General features: G+C 45.6%; 1 protein-coding gene across 1 annotated transcript in view; it reads left to right on the top strand.

The window, feature by feature from the left end:
• The first annotated feature begins 8,332 nt into the window (after positions 1-8,332).
• Positions 8,333-18,942, top strand: part of sema4ab (sema domain, immunoglobulin domain (Ig), transmembrane domain (TM) and short cytoplasmic domain, (semaphorin) 4Ab) — a 39,504-nt gene continuing 28,894 nt past the window's right edge. The window contains exons 1-5 of the mRNA XM_072447308.1: positions 8,333-8,485; positions 13,901-14,061; positions 16,725-16,784; positions 16,879-16,977; positions 17,048-17,141. Of these exons, the coding sequence (XP_072303409.1) occupies positions 8,389-8,485; positions 13,901-14,061; positions 16,725-16,784; positions 16,879-16,977; positions 17,048-17,141 (511 nt within the window). The 5' untranslated portion in view covers positions 8,333-8,388. The remainder of the gene's footprint in view (positions 8,486-13,900; positions 14,062-16,724; positions 16,785-16,878; positions 16,978-17,047; positions 17,142-18,942) is intronic.

Raw genomic sequence — 18,942 nt, forward strand, 5'->3', positions numbered from 1 at the left:
CACGGCTGCGAAAGTGCGCACGTAGTGCGCACGAAATCGAGCGCGAAGCGCTCGCCCACTTCCAAACACTCACTAACGCACTCCTCCACTCATGCACGCCCCGTGCATACTAATTAGTTGTAGCAAAATGGAACATTACCGTTGTAAACGGGCGAAGCCCGTGCAAAAGTGCGCACTAAACGAGCACTTTACATTGGGATGACGACCGCGAAGCCCCATATAAAGCACTCATTTGCTCTAAGTAGCTCACGAATACGATCCATCTCTTGCATGTTCCGTTCATATAAAAATGTAATGCAAAAATTGAACATTATTACTGTATAGAGGGCCAAAAACACAAAGTGGGCGGAGCCCACTCAAAATTAACGAAAGTACCCGTCAGTGACCAGGGACCCACACCATGAGGTAGGAAAGCGCGAGCGCTTTCCGAAAATGTATAGTTTATGATATTTGAAAAATGGAAAACATTGTTTTCGCTTCGGAATATTATTCTTTCTTTCTTCTTCTTCTCGGGACCAACCCCCCTATTTTTCACCCAGTGACATTGACGAAAAGTCACAAAAATGTTCACACCTCTAAAAATCGTGCCTCTACATTCTGGCTATTTCCTTTTTCTAAAATAAAAAAATTGGCGCGTCAGCGCCCCCAAATGTACCAAAAATGCATTGAGAGATGGGAAATGACCCCAAAAAAATCTGATCGTAGAATCATGAAATTTGGCGCAGAGGTAGATGGTGACAAGAGAAGTAAAAAATATTATTACGGCAACGCCGTCCGCCCAACCAAATGTCGGCCATATTGCTTCAAAAATGGCTAAACATGACTTCGGAGTTTTTCCAAACGTCGTACTTTTACGAACTCCTCCCAGGGCGTTGGCCCTAAAAAGCTGAAATTTGGTGAAAATGCTACTGAGGAGTGGGACATCAAAAGTTATCCAAATTACATTGATACCTCTCACGGTCTCTGAGCGGCGAAGCCGCAAACTTTAGCAAGAATTTCAGAAATCTCCCAAATTTAACATTTCTGCCGTTTGCGCAGATAAAGTCCGAATTGCGTCAAATTAGAATCAGTTGTTAAACTCTTTGCCCTAAACCTACTTGAAGTGAAATAAATTAATATGGAGCCACAGCGCCCCCTACAGATTTTATATGGAGGTTAAATATTTAGTTTTGCGAAATTATATGAAATTTCACACACAACTCAATTTTGGCCCCATCAAAAAAGTCAATGAGAGCCATGTCATAATTGTTATGGCGTTGCCGTAACGATGACCGAAACCTTTCATGTTATTCCAATGGGGAAATCGCCAGAACATGTTTACACTTTAGACTTTCACAAACTCCTCCCAGGACGTTAGCCCGTTTAACCTGAAATTTGGTGAGACTCATCTTCAGGACCATCAAAAGTTATCCACATTTTTATTCAAAGAGTCACGGTGTCTGTGCGGCAAAGCCGCACATTTTGCCAAGAATTCAAAATAAAATAGCTTTTTGATGGTAAAACAAAGGGGAGAAGATGTGACAGCGTCACAGATTCAGCAGTAGGCGTAATAAAAGGACAATTGGGGCGCGTTAGCGCCCCCTCCTCTTGCAGCGTGGCGGCGGCGTGGCGAGGGCCGATCATTGCCGCTTGCGGCTATATTTTATAATTGTTATAATATAATACATGATGATGTCCATTGACTTTGAACTCGGCTCAAATCTGTGTTTTTGAATTGCCGTCTCTTACAAAAATGAGTAACTATTTAAATGTTGGGTTCATCATTTGAGGAATAAACAAGTCAAAATGTTATATTATATTAATCATAACTTTACAGGTTTAGTCTCTGGTTCCTCATTATGAACATTGTAGTTTCAATGTTTCAATGTGAAACAACAACAAACAACAACAAAGTCAAACTTTGGTCAATAATCTTCTTTACAGTCAAATGTGGATTTGTAGAAATGTAATAAAATAAAGTTGCAAACATTTTGCATGAGCAGGTTGTCTCATGTCCCACATGTCCTTCACATGTGGGATGTCTCATCAGACACGTCCCACATATGAGGGACGTCTCATCAGACACGTCCCGCATGTCCTTCACATGTGGGACGTCTCATCAGACACGTCGCACATGTGAAGGACGTCTCATCAGACACGTCCCACATGTGAGGGACGTCTCATCAGACGGACGTGTGAGGGACGTCTCATCAGACACGTCCCACATGTGAGGGACGTCTCATCAGACGGACGTGTGAGGGACGTCTCATCAGACACGTCCCACATGTGAGGGACGTCTCATCAGACACGTCCCTCATGTGAGGGACGTCTCATCAGACGGACGTGTGAGGGACGTCTCATCAGACACGTCCCACATGTGAGGGACGTCTCATCAGACACGTCCCACATGTGAGGGACGTCTCATCAGACGGACGTGTGAGGGACGTCTCATCAGACACATCCCTGATGTGAGGGACGTCTCATCAGACACGTCCCTGATGTGAGGGACGTCCCATCAGACACGTCCCACATGTGAGGGACGCCTCATCAGACACGTCCCTGATGTGAGGGACGTCTCATCAGACACGTCCCGCATGTGAGGGACGTCTCATCAGACACGTCCCTCATGTGAGGGACGTCTCATCAGACACGTCCCACATGTGAGGGACGTCTCATCAGACACGTCCCTGATGTGAGGGACGTCTCATCAGACACGTCCCACATGTGAGGGACGTCTCATCAGACACGTCCCACATGTGAGGGACGTCTCATCAGACACGTCCCACATGTGAGGGACGTCTCATCAGACGGACGTGTGAGGGACGTCTCATCAGACACATCCCTGATGTGAGGGACGTCTCATCAGACACGTCCCTCATGTGAGGGACGTCTCATCAGACACGTCCCTGATGTGAGGGACGTCTCATCAGACACGTCCCACATGTGAGGGACGTCTCATCAGACACGTCCCGCATGTGAGGGAAGTCTCATCAGACACGTCCCTCATGTGAGGGACGTCTCATCAGACACGTCCCACATGTGAGGGACGTCTCATCAGACACGTCCCGCATGTGAGGGACGTCTCATCAGACACGTCCCACATGTGAGGGACGTCTCATCAGACACGTCCCTGATGTGAGGGACGTCTCATCAGACACGTCCCACATGTGAGGGACGTCTCATCAGACACGTCCCTGATGTGAGGGACGTCTCATCAGACACGTCCCACATGTGAGGGACGTCTCATCAGACACGTCCCTGATGTGAGGGACGTCTCATCAGACACGTCCCACATGTGAGGGACGTCTCATCAGACACGTCCCTGATGTGAGGGACGTCTCATCAGACACGTCCCACATGTGAGGGACGTCTCATCAGACACGTCCCACATGTGAGGGACGTCTCATCAGACACGTCCCACATGTGAGGGACGTCTCATCAGACACGTCCCTGATGTGAGGGACGTCTCATCAGACACGTCCCACATGTGAGGGACGTCTCATCAGACACGTCCCTGATGTGAGGGACGTCTCATCAGACACGTCCCACATGTGAGGGACGTCTCATCAGACACGTCCCACATGTGAGGGACGTCTCATCAGGGACGTCTCATCAGACACGTCCCACATGTGAGGGACGTCTCATCAGACACGTCCCACATGTGAGGGACTTCTCATCAGACACGTCCCGCATGTGAGGGACGTCTCATCAGACACGTCCCACATGTGAGGGACGTCTCATCAGACACGTCCCGCATGTGAGGGACGTCTCATCAGACACGTCCCACATGTGAGGGACGTCTCATCAGACACGTCCCGCATGTGAGGGACGTCTCATCAGACACGTCCCACATGTGAGGGACGTCTCATCAGACACGTCCCTGATGTGAGGGACGTCTCATCAGACACGTCCCACATGTGAGGGACGTCTCATCAGACACGTCCCTGATGTGAGGGACGTCTCATCAGACACGTCCCTCATGTGAGGGACGTCTCATCAGACACGTCCCTGATGTGAGGGACGTCTCATCAGACACGTCCCGCATGTGAGGGACGTCTCATCAGACACGTCCCTGATGTGAGGGACGTCTCATCAGACACGTCCCGCATGTGAGGGACGTCTCATCAGACACGTCCCTGATGTGAGGGACGTCTCATCAGACACGTCCCTCATGTGAGGGACGTCTCATCAGACACGTCCCGCAGGAGCTGATCTGTCTGGTCATTGTAAGTGTTAAAGACGCAGCACGTTTGATGCTGGTGACAAAAGCCTCTTGCTTTTCCAGGTCATGGTTAATCCTAGTCAATCTTCTTTAGCGCTCATTAGCGCTGCTGCTAGCCCTTTCCTCACATGAAGGAGTTTCCCCAGGACGACAGGGCTGTGGGACAGGACCAGGGGCCCAGGACCAGGGGCCCAGCACCGCTCACACGGCGAGGACACTGTTTGGGTGAGTGCTTTTTTCTCATCCTTTAATCATCACCTCAGGAGTTTCTGCTCAAACCCTGAAGTGACACAAACATGGATCGCTCTGCTCCAGCGTTTGTGGAACACTTGACTTGTCTCTGCAGCGTCTGAGACGACTGATCCATGATGTCTCAGTCTGACCACACCAGGTGACCCCAGTGGGATCAGACCCTCCACCACAAATTTTGTCTTTAGCACAAGTACTTTGGGGACATTTCAGTCAATACTGCCGGGTCTCCAATGGTAAATGTTTAAATTTGTGATTTAGGAGAGTTATTTAGCAGAATATCATAAGACTGGGCACCAGAGTGACAACTCAAAAAGGGCTAAATACACATTTACAGCTGGTTTAATCTGAAGAGGGAGTTCCTCTTTAGTGACTCGTACTATAACCATAAAATCCAGAAACAAGAATTATTTTGTGTGGTTTATTTATCAAGTAATTCCATACTCAGGGCTGAATACACACACAGTTTCCCACAGGTAAGATCAACCGGCTGCAGCATTTCAATGTAACAGAAGTTAGGGGTTCGGTTTAACTGGGGTTTTCAACGTTATGAGTAAAAGACAAACTACACAAGAAAGAAAGATTCACTGGGATCAACTCGGATGGAAGACGTGAAGCGAGAAATGACCAAAAATCGTGTTCCTTTGCATATTATACAAGACGGAGATCAGCTGTTACGTGTGTCCTGTCTCCGGGGGGACAGATCCGGGGGGACAGATCCGGGGGGACAGATCCGGGGGGACAGATCCGGGGCCGTCCTGGAGGATGCTCTGAGCTCACACCAGCAACTTGTCCCAGTCTGAGTTCTTCTCACGGCTAATATTTCACTTACGCTGATCTACAGAAACGACGGTTATTTCAAAAAGATAAAATAATAATAGTTAACAAAAAGGTTGTATTAAAACCCTTTAACAGTAACATATTTCTCCCTGTGCACAAAAGTTAGACACACCAAATGTCATTGCTTATTAAAGAAGATCTTTCAAAACTTACACTACAGAAGCACAAACATGGACTAAACATGCTTTTTTAGTCTCACCTGAATATTCTCCATTTGTAAATGAAGACATACTTCATTGTGTGTTTATGCTGTTCACTGCACATGCTGTTGTCATGACAACAACTGTGTCAAGTTTCAGATCTCTAGAACAGAAGCATTTTGGTGCTTTTGACCTTTTTGTATCAGAAAGTATATTCAAGTGATCCAAATATGTGCCAAATGTGCCAAACTGTTTTATTACAGTTTTAGCTCCTCTAAGGTGAGAACAAATATATTTTATTGTTTTGGAGACCACAAATACATATTATAACTGTTAATAACTACGTATGTGAAAATGAGCGTAAGCATGAACATTGCCATAGAAATGTTTTTGGAGGGTATAATAATAATAATAAATATAGCCGCAAGCGGCAATGATCGGCCCTCGCCACACCGCCGCCACACCGCAAGAGGAGGGGGCGCTGACGCGCCCCAATTGTCCTTTTATTACGCCTACTGCTGAATCTGTGACGCTGTCACATCTTCTCCCCTTTGTTTTACCATCAAAAAGACATTTTATTTTGAATTTTCGAATCTGAATCTGTGACGCCTTTTTGCCTTTTTGTCTTTACAGTAATAATGTTCAATTTTTGCATTACATGCTTATATGAACGGAACATGCAAGAGATGGGGAACGTATTCGTGAGCTACTTAGCGCAAATGAGTGCTTTATATGGGGATGACGACCGCTTCGCGGTCGTCATCCCCATATAAAGCTTCGCGGTCGTCATCTCAATGTAAAGTGCTCGTTTAGTGCGCACTTTTGCACGGGCTTCGCCTGTTTACAACGGTAATGTTCCATTTCTTTCGCAGCCGTGCTTCGCACGGCCTTACGGGACTAATAGGCCTCTCGCCAGCTTGTGGCGCTTGGGCCTAAATATAGCCGCAAGCGGCAATGATCAGCCCTCGCCACGCCGCCGCCACGCCGCCGCCACGCTGCAAGAGGAGGGGGCGCTAACGCGCCCCCTCATAGGGGGCGCGTTAGCTTGTGGCGCTCGGGCCTAATAATACATCGATGCGCGTCCAAAAAGCTAAACAAGATCAGAAAAGTGGTGCGTAAAATCTTGTTGACAACTTTGACTTTGTAAACACAATCATCATGCAATCGTGAATAAAACACACTGACCAGACACTGACCAGACACTGACCAGACACTGACCAGACACTGACCAGACACTGACCAGACACTGACCAGACACTGACCAGACACTGACCAGACACTGACCAGACACTGACCTGCTGAGGTTCTGAGAGCTGATGAGATCAGGCAGTGGCAGGTATGGCCACATTTCAAGTGATCTGTTTGATTCGGGGTGAAACTCTGGTGATGGCGATAAAAATGACCTATATTCATCATGTGTCACATTTAAAGCAGGAAAAAGGTCACTGACTTGTCTTAACTGATCCAGCCACAATAGTCTCTGATCAGACGATCACAGGGTCAACAAGAGTTCATCTGGGTATTGGGAATTTCTTCCTACATATTTATACAATGTAATAATAATATTGTGCAAAAACACATTTTCACCATAGATCAAGACCAAGTTTAAACTTGATTTGGAGCTCAATGTTTTTTGCTCTGGTTATATATGTGTCAGTCCACAGTGTGTGAGGGAGACCTGTCCATTCACTGTGACACTGCATTGAGGCCTCTCTGTCAGTCAAGTGCAGGCTCCGGGCCCTCGGCTCCAGCCTCAGGCTCTCGCCGATGGTCCAGGCAGAGGTTTGGGCTCCTTGAACAAGCCCAATATGTTTTAGAACTCAACTTCCAGTCGTTTTCCAACAGATTTTTCAACCTTTCTTTAAAACAGCTTCTCGATCTGTGTAAAACAATCATTTTAATTACAATATTATCACCAAATAAACATAAAATTATAAAATCATAAAAACCTGTCTTCTGATCTTTTAGATGGTGTGAGGCTCTTTGCCTCTGGGGGCCCTCGGCTTGTATTGCTCGGCTCTGCAGAGGTTTGTTTTGCTGCTCCTGCTGAATGAAGTGGGGCAAAGGCCGAACGCAGCCCTGGGACCAGACAGGATCGCTGACCCCCTGCTGACCCATCCTTTCTGTTCCCACGACCACTACAACTCACTACAGACTGTGTGTCCAGACCGAGATCATGATCGAGATTTACCCGTGTCCGCTCCATGTGACATCTGTCTGGCTTTAGGTCGGTCTGCGGCGCGCGTGTGGACAGAGGTGGGTGGTTTTTGAAAACATATCTAAGAGTAGTTTTCAGAGCATATGGTTTCCTCTACTTGAGTCATATGTTGTGTGTAACAGTGTAATAGTCTCTTCTTCTTTCATGCAACATAATCTATTGTAAAAGTCATGTCCTCTGCCCCTTCCGACGAGCACAAGCCTGGGGCCCGGCTGAGAGCTGAGGGGGGCCCCTCGGGAGGCAAGCTGGTCATGTTAGCCGTGTTAGCCTTGTTAGCTTGTCCATTAGTTTTGATTGTTTGGCTCCAAAAGCAGTACCTGCCTTGTTTTTTCTATGTTTGCTCATTACTTGCTCCTCTGTTTTTGGGCTTATGTGGGTGAAACTGAGGTTTTTACGGCAAATGTTGACAAGAGCTAAACCAGATGGTGTTAAACCAGAGCCATGAACCGGACGTCCACCATTCATTTCTCACTGTTCCTCTCTTCTGTTACAGGTGAGAACATTATCCAGTGTTGGGACCAAAGCACATGGCTCCCTCATTGCACCCAGACCATTTGTGACCCTTTGTGACCCTGCCTGACCACCTCTGACCCCCCCGACACACACACTGCCCCTCTCTGACCCTTTCTTAGCCCTTGTCTCTTCCCCTGTCCCAGCTCCTCTCTTTGCCCCATCTTAGCCCCTTTGCCCCGTCCTCTCCCTCTCTCTGCATCTCTTTTGGGGTCTCTTTGAGTCCGGAGATGCCGTGGCCTCAGCAGTGTGCCTCGGTGCTGGTCCTGGCTCTGCTCCTGACACACTGTGGCAGCAGCGTCACACCCAGACTCTCCTTCGCACTTGGTCAGTCCACACAATTTCACCTCAGTCCTAACTCACTATGTTATTGTCCATCATTAGTGTGTTATTTTATTAGTATCATTAGTTATGGACAACTGGTCCCTAGAAACCAAAAATGGTTTCAATGTGTTTTGTAGTGAGGGCCTCATTGTGTCTGAGTTGTTGGAGTGAAACACATTTTCAACAGAGTTTGTTTGGAGTGTTAGAAAAGATCGATTCACCTAAATATCGCGATACTCAGAGTGTCGGTGTAATCCCTCATTGGTCCAGGCGTGTTCCATAGTAGAAAAAGCTTCAGTTGTTTCATCTGGACTCAGTTTGAAAAAATAGACGTTTCGACTCTCATCCAAGAGTCATTGTCAATAAAAGAAGAAGAATTTAGATCGAGAACTCCGATATTATTACTGTTCTGTGGTAAGACCCGCCCATTGGGAGGAGCCTTCCTGAAGTAGAAAGAGTTGTTTGTTTCAACAGAAACTCCCCCCTTGTATCTACCGAGCCTATTCAGAATCTTAATGGGCTATTAGAAACCTCTTTGTCTTTGTGAGACCCTGGCTCAACCACCCTGAGGACCTGATTAGCATCTAAATGTCCTGGTTCTGGTCCTCTACCTTTCCAGGGGTTCAGTAACCCATTATAAATAACAGGAAGATTAAACCTTAGCCCTCCATTTCTGTTTAAAGAAGGTCTTTCTTTTTAACAAAAATAGCTTCCTTGACTCCTCTTTCAAACCATCTTTTCTCCTGCTTCAAACCTTCACATCACCGTCTTCAAACGGGTGATTAGAGGCTTCAAGATGGAGATGCACGGCGCTCTGAGGTCCTGAACTAGTATTTCTTCTGTGCTGATAGAGCCTCTTGTGTAGAGGCTGTTTCGTCTCACCTATGTAACGTTCTTTACAGCTTTCTTCACTGCATTGGATCGAATAAACTACATTGCTCTGTTTTTGAGTCGGCAACTTGTTCTTAGGGTGAACCAGTTTTTGTCTTAAAGTGTTTCCTGGTTTAAAATAAACAGGGACTTCGTGTTGTCTAAAAATTCTCTGCAGTTTTTCCGACAGGCCAGAGACATAAGGGATAGAAACACCCTTCCTTCTCTGTTCAGTTTCCCTTTTGTCCTGCTTCTTGGTTCTCTTCACTCTGTTGAGAGCCCAAGCGGGGTAACCACAGGCTGAGAGGGCATTACGGACATGTTTTTCCTCTTTCCTCTTGCTCTCTGAGCTGGTGGGCACACCTTGAGCTCTGTGTTGTAAGGTTCTGATCACACCCAGCTTGTGCTGTAGTGGGTGGTTGGAACCAAAGAGCAGATACTGGTCCGTGTGTGTAGGTTTCCTATATACTTCTACTTGGAGTTTCCCGTCCTCTCCTCTGATCGTGGAACAATCAAGAAAGGCCAAGCGATTCTCCTTAGCGTCTTCTCTTGTAAACCTGATATGTGGGTCCACAGCATTGATGTGATCAGAGAAGGTTTCCAGCTCTTGTTTCTTGATTGTTACAGAAGTATCATCGACATAGCGAAGCCACAGTTTTGGGGCGGAGCCTGAGAATGAGGACAGTGCCTTCTTCTCAAAGTGCTCCATGTACAGGTTGGCCACTATGGGAGAGACGGGCGAGCCCATGGCACAGCCATGAATCTGTCTGTAAAATTGTCCCCGGAATTGAAAGTAAGTGGTGTTCAGACAGATGTCCAACAGTTTACATATGTGTTCAGGTGTCAGTTTGGTCCTTTCCTGTAGGTGGTGTCTTCCTGCAGTCTGATCCTCACTGCTGCTACTGCATCAGAGGTCGGGATGCAGGTGAACAGGGACACAACATCACTCAGACCCATAGTGTGCAGCACAGATTCCATCACGTACAATGTGGCCAAGCATTTAACAACTATATTGGCTCCGCTTGTGGGGAATTCGGAACATCATGTGGAAAACACGCACAACTTTGTGGATAAAGTGAAACATCTCCAACTGGAGCCAGATGACCTCATGGTTTCATATGATGTTGTGTCCCTGTTCACCTGCATCCCGACCTCTGATGCAGTAGCAGCGGTGAGGATCAGACTGCAGGAAGACACCACCTACAGGAAAGGACCAAACTGACACCTGAACACATATGTAAACTGTTGGACATCTGTCTGAACACCACTTACTTTCAATTCCGGGGACAATTTTACAGACAGATTCATGGCTGTGCCATGGGCTCGCCCGTCTCTCCCATAGTGGCCAACCTGTACATGGAGCACTTTGAGAAGAAGGCACTGGCCTCATTCTCAGGCATAGCCCCAAAACTGTGGCTTCGCTATGTCGATGATACTTTTGTAACAATCAAGAAACAAGAGCTGGAAACCTTCTCTGATCACATCAATGCTGTGGACCCACATATCAGGTTTACAAGAGAAGACGCTAAGGAGAATCGCTTGGCCTTTCTTGATTGTTCCACGATCAGAGGAGAGGACGGGAAACTCCAAATAGAAGTATATAGGAAACCTACACACACGGACCAGTATCTGCTCTTTGGCTCCAACCACCCACTACAGCACAAGCTGGGGGTGATCAGAACCTTACAACACAGAGCTCAAGGTGTGCCCACCAGCTCAGAGGGCAAGAAGAAAGAGGAAAAACATGTCCGAAATGCCCTCTCAGCCTGTGTTTACCCCGCTTGGGCCCTCAACAGAGTGAAGAGAACCAAGAAGCAGGACAAAAGGGAAACTGAACAGAGAAGGAAGGGTGTTTCTATCCCTTATGTGTCTGGCCTCTCGGAAAAACTGCAGAGAATTTTTAGACAACACGAAGTCCCTGTTTATTTTAAACCAGGAAACACTTTAAGACAAAAACTGGTTCACCCTAAGAACAAGTTGCCGACTCAAAAACAGAGCAATGTAGTTTATTCGATCCAATGCAGTGAAGAAAGCTGTAAAGAACGTTACATAGGTGAGACGAAACAGCCTCTACACAAGAGGCTCTATCAGCACAGAAGAAATACAAGTTCAGGACCACAGAGTGCCGTGCATCTCCATCTTGAAGCCTCTAATCACTCGTTTGAAGACGGTGATGTGAAGGTTTTAAGCAGGAGAAAAGATGGTTTGAAAGAGGAGTCAAGGAAGCTATTTTTGTTAAAAAGAAAGACCTTCTTTAAACAGAACTGGAGGGCTCAGATTCAATCTTCCTGGTATCTATAATGGAATACTGAACCCCTGGGTGGTTGAGCCAGGGTCTCACAAAGACAAAGAGGATTCTAATAGCCCATTAAGATTCTGAATAGGCTCGGTAGATACAAGGGGGGAGTTTCTGTTGAAACAAACAACTCTTTCTACTTCAGGAAGGCTCCGCCCAATGGGCGGGTCTTACCACAGAACAGTATTAATATCTGAGTTCTCGATCTAAATTCTTTTATTGACAATGACTCTTGGATGAGAGTCGAAGCGTCTATTTTTTCAAACTGAGTCCAGATGACTACAACTGAAGCTTTTTCTACTACAACGATACTCAGAGTCACAATATTTTGATGATTTCATGCATATTCATTTCATTATTTATCTATTTTTTAGGCTGATTGGTTAATGATCAATTGTGAAATGTAGAAATGTGTTTTAGGAGGTGAGCCCATTATTGATGATGCACCAATAGGAACCGATATTATGAGCAAAGTTTTGGCCAATAACCAAAATTAGGATATGTAAGAGGGGAGGAGAGGAGGAGGGACATGAGAGGAATGGAGGAGAGGATATGAGCAGAGGAGAGGTGAGGACATGAGAGGAGGAGAGGTGAGGACACAAAAGGAGGAGAGGAGAAACAAGAGAAGAGGGGAGAAGAAGCCACGAGAGGAGGAGAGGATGGGACACGAGGAGGGGCCTGTCGCGGCGGCAACCCCTGAACCCGGTGGTGGACACCGGAAGTAAGGGATGTTGTCAGGCTGAAGAACTCTGGCTTGTAGGTCTCCTGAGGTCATTGATAGATATCGGCAGGTCAAACGGGCTGCAGCTTGTGCTGTCGCAGAGTCAAAAACCCGGGGCTGGGAGGAGTTTGGGGAGGATCATTACATGAGACTGCTCAGAAAGTCATCGGCAAAAGTACCAGAGGTGCGAAACGTCAGCTCCTGGTACAGAAGAGTCGCACAGGACTGTAGAACCTGACACACCAACCTGAGCCCTGCATGGATCGATTACAAGAAAACATACGACTCAATGTCACACACTTGGATCATTGAATGTTTGGAGTTGTACAACATCAATGGAGCTCTAAGAGCCTTCAGAGGGAACTCCATGAAGCTGTGGAAAACCACCCTTGAGGCCAATGGCACAAGTGACCATCAAATGTGGCATATACCAAGGTGATGCACTGTCCCCACTGTCTGAACCCCCCCACTGCTGTTCTGCAGAGGTCTGAACCCCCCCACTGCTGTTCTGCAGAGGTCTGAACCCCCTCACTGCTGTTCTGCAGAGGTCTGAACCCCCTCACTGCTGTTCTGCAGAGGTCTGAACCCGCAGAGGTCTGAACCCCCTCACTGCTGTTCTGCAGAGGTCTGAACCCCCTCACTGCTGTTCTGCATCTGCAGAGGTCTGAACCCTCTCAGCCAAATAATCACAAGACATATATATATATATATATATATATATATATATATATATATATATATATATATATATATATATATATATACTGACGGAAGAGCAGACTTTGGGGGCAAGGCAATGTATCTTGGCTTTGGGAAACACCCCTTATGTACCTACTACAGCATCATTGCCCGAGTTTCCAGGTGCGTGAGATGCAGTGCAACACAACGCTCGTTCAACAGTCCCTTAACGCCACCTTCAGCCTCTCCTTCCTACAGTCCATAGTCTGGACTGCGCCGCCAGCTCATGTGGGCCCATGCACAGTAGCTTATAGCTATATAATGGGCCCTGTCCCGGCTCCTCTTTACTGGACGCGACATGCAGGAGCAGGAGCCGTGAATGTGCCGTGGCCGACCTAAGATTTAATACTTAAAGATCCTCAACCTTAGGCGTGTTTGAGGCACAGAGCAACTGCTCACAAGCTTTTCCCTACTTGTATTTTATTGAGATTTTATTTCTGATTAACCTCATATTCATGGATCTGTGATTATTTCTGTCCTGATTGAAACATTGCATTCCAGGAGGATCTCCCCCCAGGGAGTTCTTCAACCAAGAACCGGCACTGTTCACAACATCATTATGAATACATTAAATTTCATCCTCCTCCTAAATATGCTTTTAAGATGTTTGAAGAGGTATATATTTTAACAGTTCTGTTAGGGTTAGGGTTAGGGTTAGGGTTAGGGTTAGGGTTAGGGCTAACCCTAACCCAACTGTTACAGGAATCAACCGTCTGGATGCTAATACTGCTGGACTGTCAACTGTGCAGTTTTTGTGATTTTCCAAGAATGACCTTCCACATTGTGTTTGCAGGAAGCCCCGGCCGGACCCTGACCTCCTTCTACCTTCAGGACGTTCAGAACAGCACCACTCTGCTGCTGAGCCCCGACCACCTCACTCTGTACGTGGGAGCACAAGATGCACTGCTGGTGCTGGATGTTAGTCACAAGGATGGCATCAGTCTGATAAGAAAGGTACAGACTCCCATCTCACTGGGTAAAACTGGTCTTTGTGGAGTTTACATGTTCAAACACAAAGAAATCATATTCAAGCTCCTGACCCGACCCAGCTCAATATCTGGAGAAGGGTCCACAGCACAGCGCTGACTTTCTGACATAAATAACATTCAGGTTGTAATATTGATTTCAAACTGAATAGTTTTTGAACAGAGTTTTGAATGTAAGGATAAAGAAGGCAGATATGTACTGGAATATTAATGGAAAGGTTTCACTCTTTTAAATGTAGCAGTCTTGAGAGGACTAATTATAGCCATAGCCTCCGAAAAAAGAAACAAAGGGAGAAAAAGCAAAATGAACAGCAAGAAAAAAAATAATTGTTGGAGGAAAACAAAGGCAAGAAGAGATGTCCTAAAATGCTCTTTTCCAAACAAAGATGTTTTGAGAGTGGATCAAATTCTTTGTGAGGATCGGCACCAGGAGCCGGCGACCTTCAATGGGCCTTTTCTACGATCTTTATATGATCAGGTTTGTGGCATGAACCCTTTTGTTTTCCATCTTATATTTTTATCTCTTTCATGTTTTCGTACTTCGTAAACACAAGAGAGTCAAGAAAATAAGTCCTACATTTGTAGTTTGGCCTAATTGTTTAATTTGGTCCAAATTACAACAAACGTGTCCATTTTCAAATGACAACAGCCCAGTAATAGCACAATAATAGCACAGTAATAGTACAGTAATAGTACGGTAATAGCACAGTAATAGCACAGTAATAGTACAGTAATAGCACAAATAACACAGTAATAGCACAAATAGCACTGTAATAACACAGTAATAGCACAGTAATAGCACAAGCAAAGGCGTGCCACGTTTTATGTGTAGCGCAGTCTGTGCACAAACGAACTGTTGTTAGCCTAAATTTGAACATTGTCAGAGTAGAGACAAAGACATGCATGTGTAAAAATTGGCAACTCTAAATTGGCCCTATGAACAGGTGTTGAAAATTAGCATATTCTGCTATAACACTTAAAACGTTGCATCTGGTTCGTCCAATGTAAATGCTATGTCCATATTCAAATAAATGAATAAATAAATAGAGGCCTGTCTCACATCTTCAGGAAGAATGTTCCAGATTTTAGCTGGATAAAACTGACATGTTGACGTTTAGTCCTGAGTCAGTCGTCTCCACATGTTGCTCTCCTTTCCTTTCCTTTTGGGTGGAAAACAGTTCTATAACTTTTGTGTTAAAGTTAGGCATGTCTTCGATAACATGGCCAGTGCATTTAGTCGATCTTGAGACGTTGTTTTCATGAGAAAGGTTTTGATGAGAAACATCTTTCAGATTCAGCAGTTGTCATGGGAACGGTGATCAGCATTTTCAAAAGGGAAGTTGTCTCTGAAAATGTCCCCTGAAGATTATTCTGCATTAAAAAAATGATAAAGCCATTACACTTTTGGAAATCATAATTTTCATAAATCAGAGAGAGTTCTGTCTTGAGTCTGGCCTTAATGAGCACTGGATAAGCCTAACCCTAACCCCCTAACCCTAACCTACTGGAGCATCTAAGGTAGCACCAGGAAACCTTACAACAACTCTCCATGTAGCAATGTTGAGCTAACAAGATGCTGGGTATGGATGTGGTACCGGTACGCCGGACCGGTTCTGGACAACCAAAAAAGGCTTTGGTTCAGGTCCAAAAAATACGAAACCCCAGTGATTCATGGATCTATGGTCGATCTCATGGATCTATGGTCGATCTCATGGATCTGTGGTCGATCTCATGGATCTGTGGTCGATCTCATGGATCTGTGGTCGATCTCATGGATCTGTGGTCGATCTCATGGATCTGTGGTCGATCTCATGGATCTGTGGTCGATCTCATGGATCTATGGTCGATCTCATGGATCTGTGGTCGATCTCATGGATCTGTGGTCGATCTCATGGATCTATGGTCGATCTCATGGATCTGTGGTCGATCTCATGGATCTGTGGTCGATCTCATGGATCTGTGGTCGATCTCATGGATCTGTGGTCGATCTCATGGATCTGTGGTCGATCTCATGGATCTGTTGTCGATCTCATGGATATGTGGTCGATCTCATGGATCTGTGGTCGATCTCATGGATCTGTTGTCGATCTCATGGATATGTGGTCGATCTCATGGATCTGTGGTCGATCTCATGGATATGTGGTCGATCTCATGGATCTGTGGTCGATCTAGGAAGCGGGAGTTTTAAAGCTCTGACGTTCTGACGCAAGTGATCTAACTCATGTCAGAGATGCTGGTGGAGAATACATTTTTATTTTTATTTTGGTTTTGGCCAAAATGACTGCGAAAAATCAAAAAAACAGAAAAAAAAAACATCTATTTTTTTTTTTTGTATCTCGGTTTTTGGACCTTGGCGAAACAACTTATTCAAAAACTCTCGCCTGAACTTGTGAATGAGGGGAGATTAATAGAATATTGTGAAAGAAAATCGTCATATCTTTATTATTCTGGTATAGCACATAAACACACCTAAAACAGGAAAGGTTTATTTTGCTGTAAACTTCTGGTTCCAACTGTAACTTCCCAGTGTTACACAACAGATTGACCATTGATATACTGGTATTTTTTATAGCATAATATATATTTACAGTAGATTTCACATTAAAGTCTCTCCTTCATATGTGTTGATAGCTGGAGTGGCGCCCCACAGAGAAGGACACTGAACAATGCTCCATGAAGGGCAAAAAAGTGGTGAGAATCTGAGTGGCTCCTGCTTAACAACGTTCTTGTTCACATGATGCAGAATGTGACCTGACGATGTGATTGGCTGTGTTCCTCTGTTCAGGCTGACTGTGCCAACTTCATTCGTGTGCTGGAGTTCCTGAACGACTCGCACATTTACACCTGCGGGACCTTCGCCTTCAGCCCTCGTTGCGTCTATATTGTGAGTATGCTCCCGGCTGCGCTTAACGTTCACTACAACGTCTACAGTGACTTCTCTTTGTCTCCTCCAGGACACGGAGACACTGTCCATGAGTCAGCGGTCAGATGAAGGGAGAGGCCGCTGCCCATACGACCCATATCAGCACAACACGGCCATCACTGTGGGTAAGAAAAGACCTAGAGTCCTCCTCCTCTTGCAAAGGGTCCCAGAGAGTCCCAGAGGGTCCCAGAGAGTCCCAGAGGGTCCCAGAGAGTCCCAGAGGGTCCCAGCGGGGAAGGACTCTTGAGAATTTCACGCACCTTCCATGCTACGTTCAGACTGCAGCATGAAGGCGTCATGTTCACATGCATACAGGCCGTCCATCATGTCTGCGGCTTGACCCTCCGTGCATCTTCCTCCAGGACAGACGTTATTCCCACAAAGAAAGAGGCGGATTTGTGTGCCGGGCATTCAAGAAGTTGTCTCCTGCATTTGCCTCATTCAGAGCTGTTTTTAACGAGCATAAGACACATCATTGAACACTGAAAGCATCACCATTAGTGTGGGAAATATGGCAACTTCACAATTACTCATGATAATTGGCCGGCAAAAAAAGTAAATGTTGATTTTGTAAGTTATTGGTGAGACAAGCTCCATGGTAACGCTGAAGGGAGGGGCGTGAGACTTGTAGGAGTGAGGGAAGGATGGAGCGTGAGATGGACAGTTGGATCGGTGCAGCGTCTACATTGATGCGGTCGCTGCATCAACTGTGGTGGTGGTGAAGGAGCTGATGAATCGAAAGACAAAGCTCTCGATCAATCTACTTTCCTGACCTCACCTATGGTCATGAGCTTTGGGTAATGACCGAAAGGACAAGGTTGTGGATACAAGCGGTCGAAATGAGATTCCTCAAAGGGCCGCACGATGGCTGGGAACTCCATTAGAGATAGTGAAGAGGTCAGTCACATGGGGGGAGCACCCACCGAGAAGAGGGGCATGCTGGGAGGATTATGTCTCTCGGCTGACCTGAGAAGGCCTCAGGATCCCCCTGGAGGAGCTGGAGGAAGTGTCTGGGAGTCTCTGCTTGTACTGCTGCCCCCACAACCTGGCCACGGATAAACGGAAGAAGATGAATGGATGGACAGTTAATCTTGACATCGGTGCCACTAAGTTAGATTTATTTTTCTTTTTTTTTTAACTTTATTTATTGCTTTTTTCAAATATAAGAACATCACACAGAAGTCCAGCAGTAGAAATGTCAAGCTTGCTGTGAATGACACAAAAATCCCAGGAGTCCCACATGACCATTCACTAAATCCTCTGCCATACGTTTAAAATGTATAACAACACTAATAAAGCAAACATACATATATAACTCACATAAAACAAAAACAAAATAAAAAGCAACAACAACAAATAAAATAACAAACGTGCTTGGTTACAGAACTTCCAGAGAGAATAAGAAAGTTGTCAGAATTAATATCCTAAGAGCTGTTTCGGGGTCTGGGTCAATAGTAACTTTAAGTGCCATTGAAATATGGAACACCAAAAGCCTTTGAGCTTGGGACACAACCAAGCGAACTGGGGGTCGACTTACACCTATCACAAAGAACTAAGTTAGATTTCTTGGCTTGAACTATGTTTTCTTTGACTAAAATAAATGGCATAGACCATACAGCTGTTTTCACGGGACCTTTAAACTCCAGTCTCTCTTTACATGACCTACTGTCAACAGTGCTGGGCAGCGTTACTTTTTTTTTCTTTTAAAAAGATTGTTGTGCCCCAAAGGCTTTATAAAACAGGAGATCATTTTATTTATTTATACAAGGAAAACCCAATGAGAAAGGTTCTCTTTTTCATGGGTCCCCCACAAGATACTACACAAACACAAATAAAATAAAATTAACCAATACATTAAAACACATTTACACATACAATATAACAATAAAACAAGTGCATCAGCACTGAGGGTCGTCCTTGACCAGA

This window comes from Eucyclogobius newberryi, unplaced genomic scaffold (genome assembly GCF_026437365.1).
Source record: "Eucyclogobius newberryi isolate DKJ021-1_F unplaced genomic scaffold, fEucNew1.0.hap1 SCAF_16, whole genome shotgun sequence".
Taxonomy (NCBI): Eukaryota; Metazoa; Chordata; class Actinopteri; order Gobiiformes; family Gobiidae; genus Eucyclogobius; species Eucyclogobius newberryi.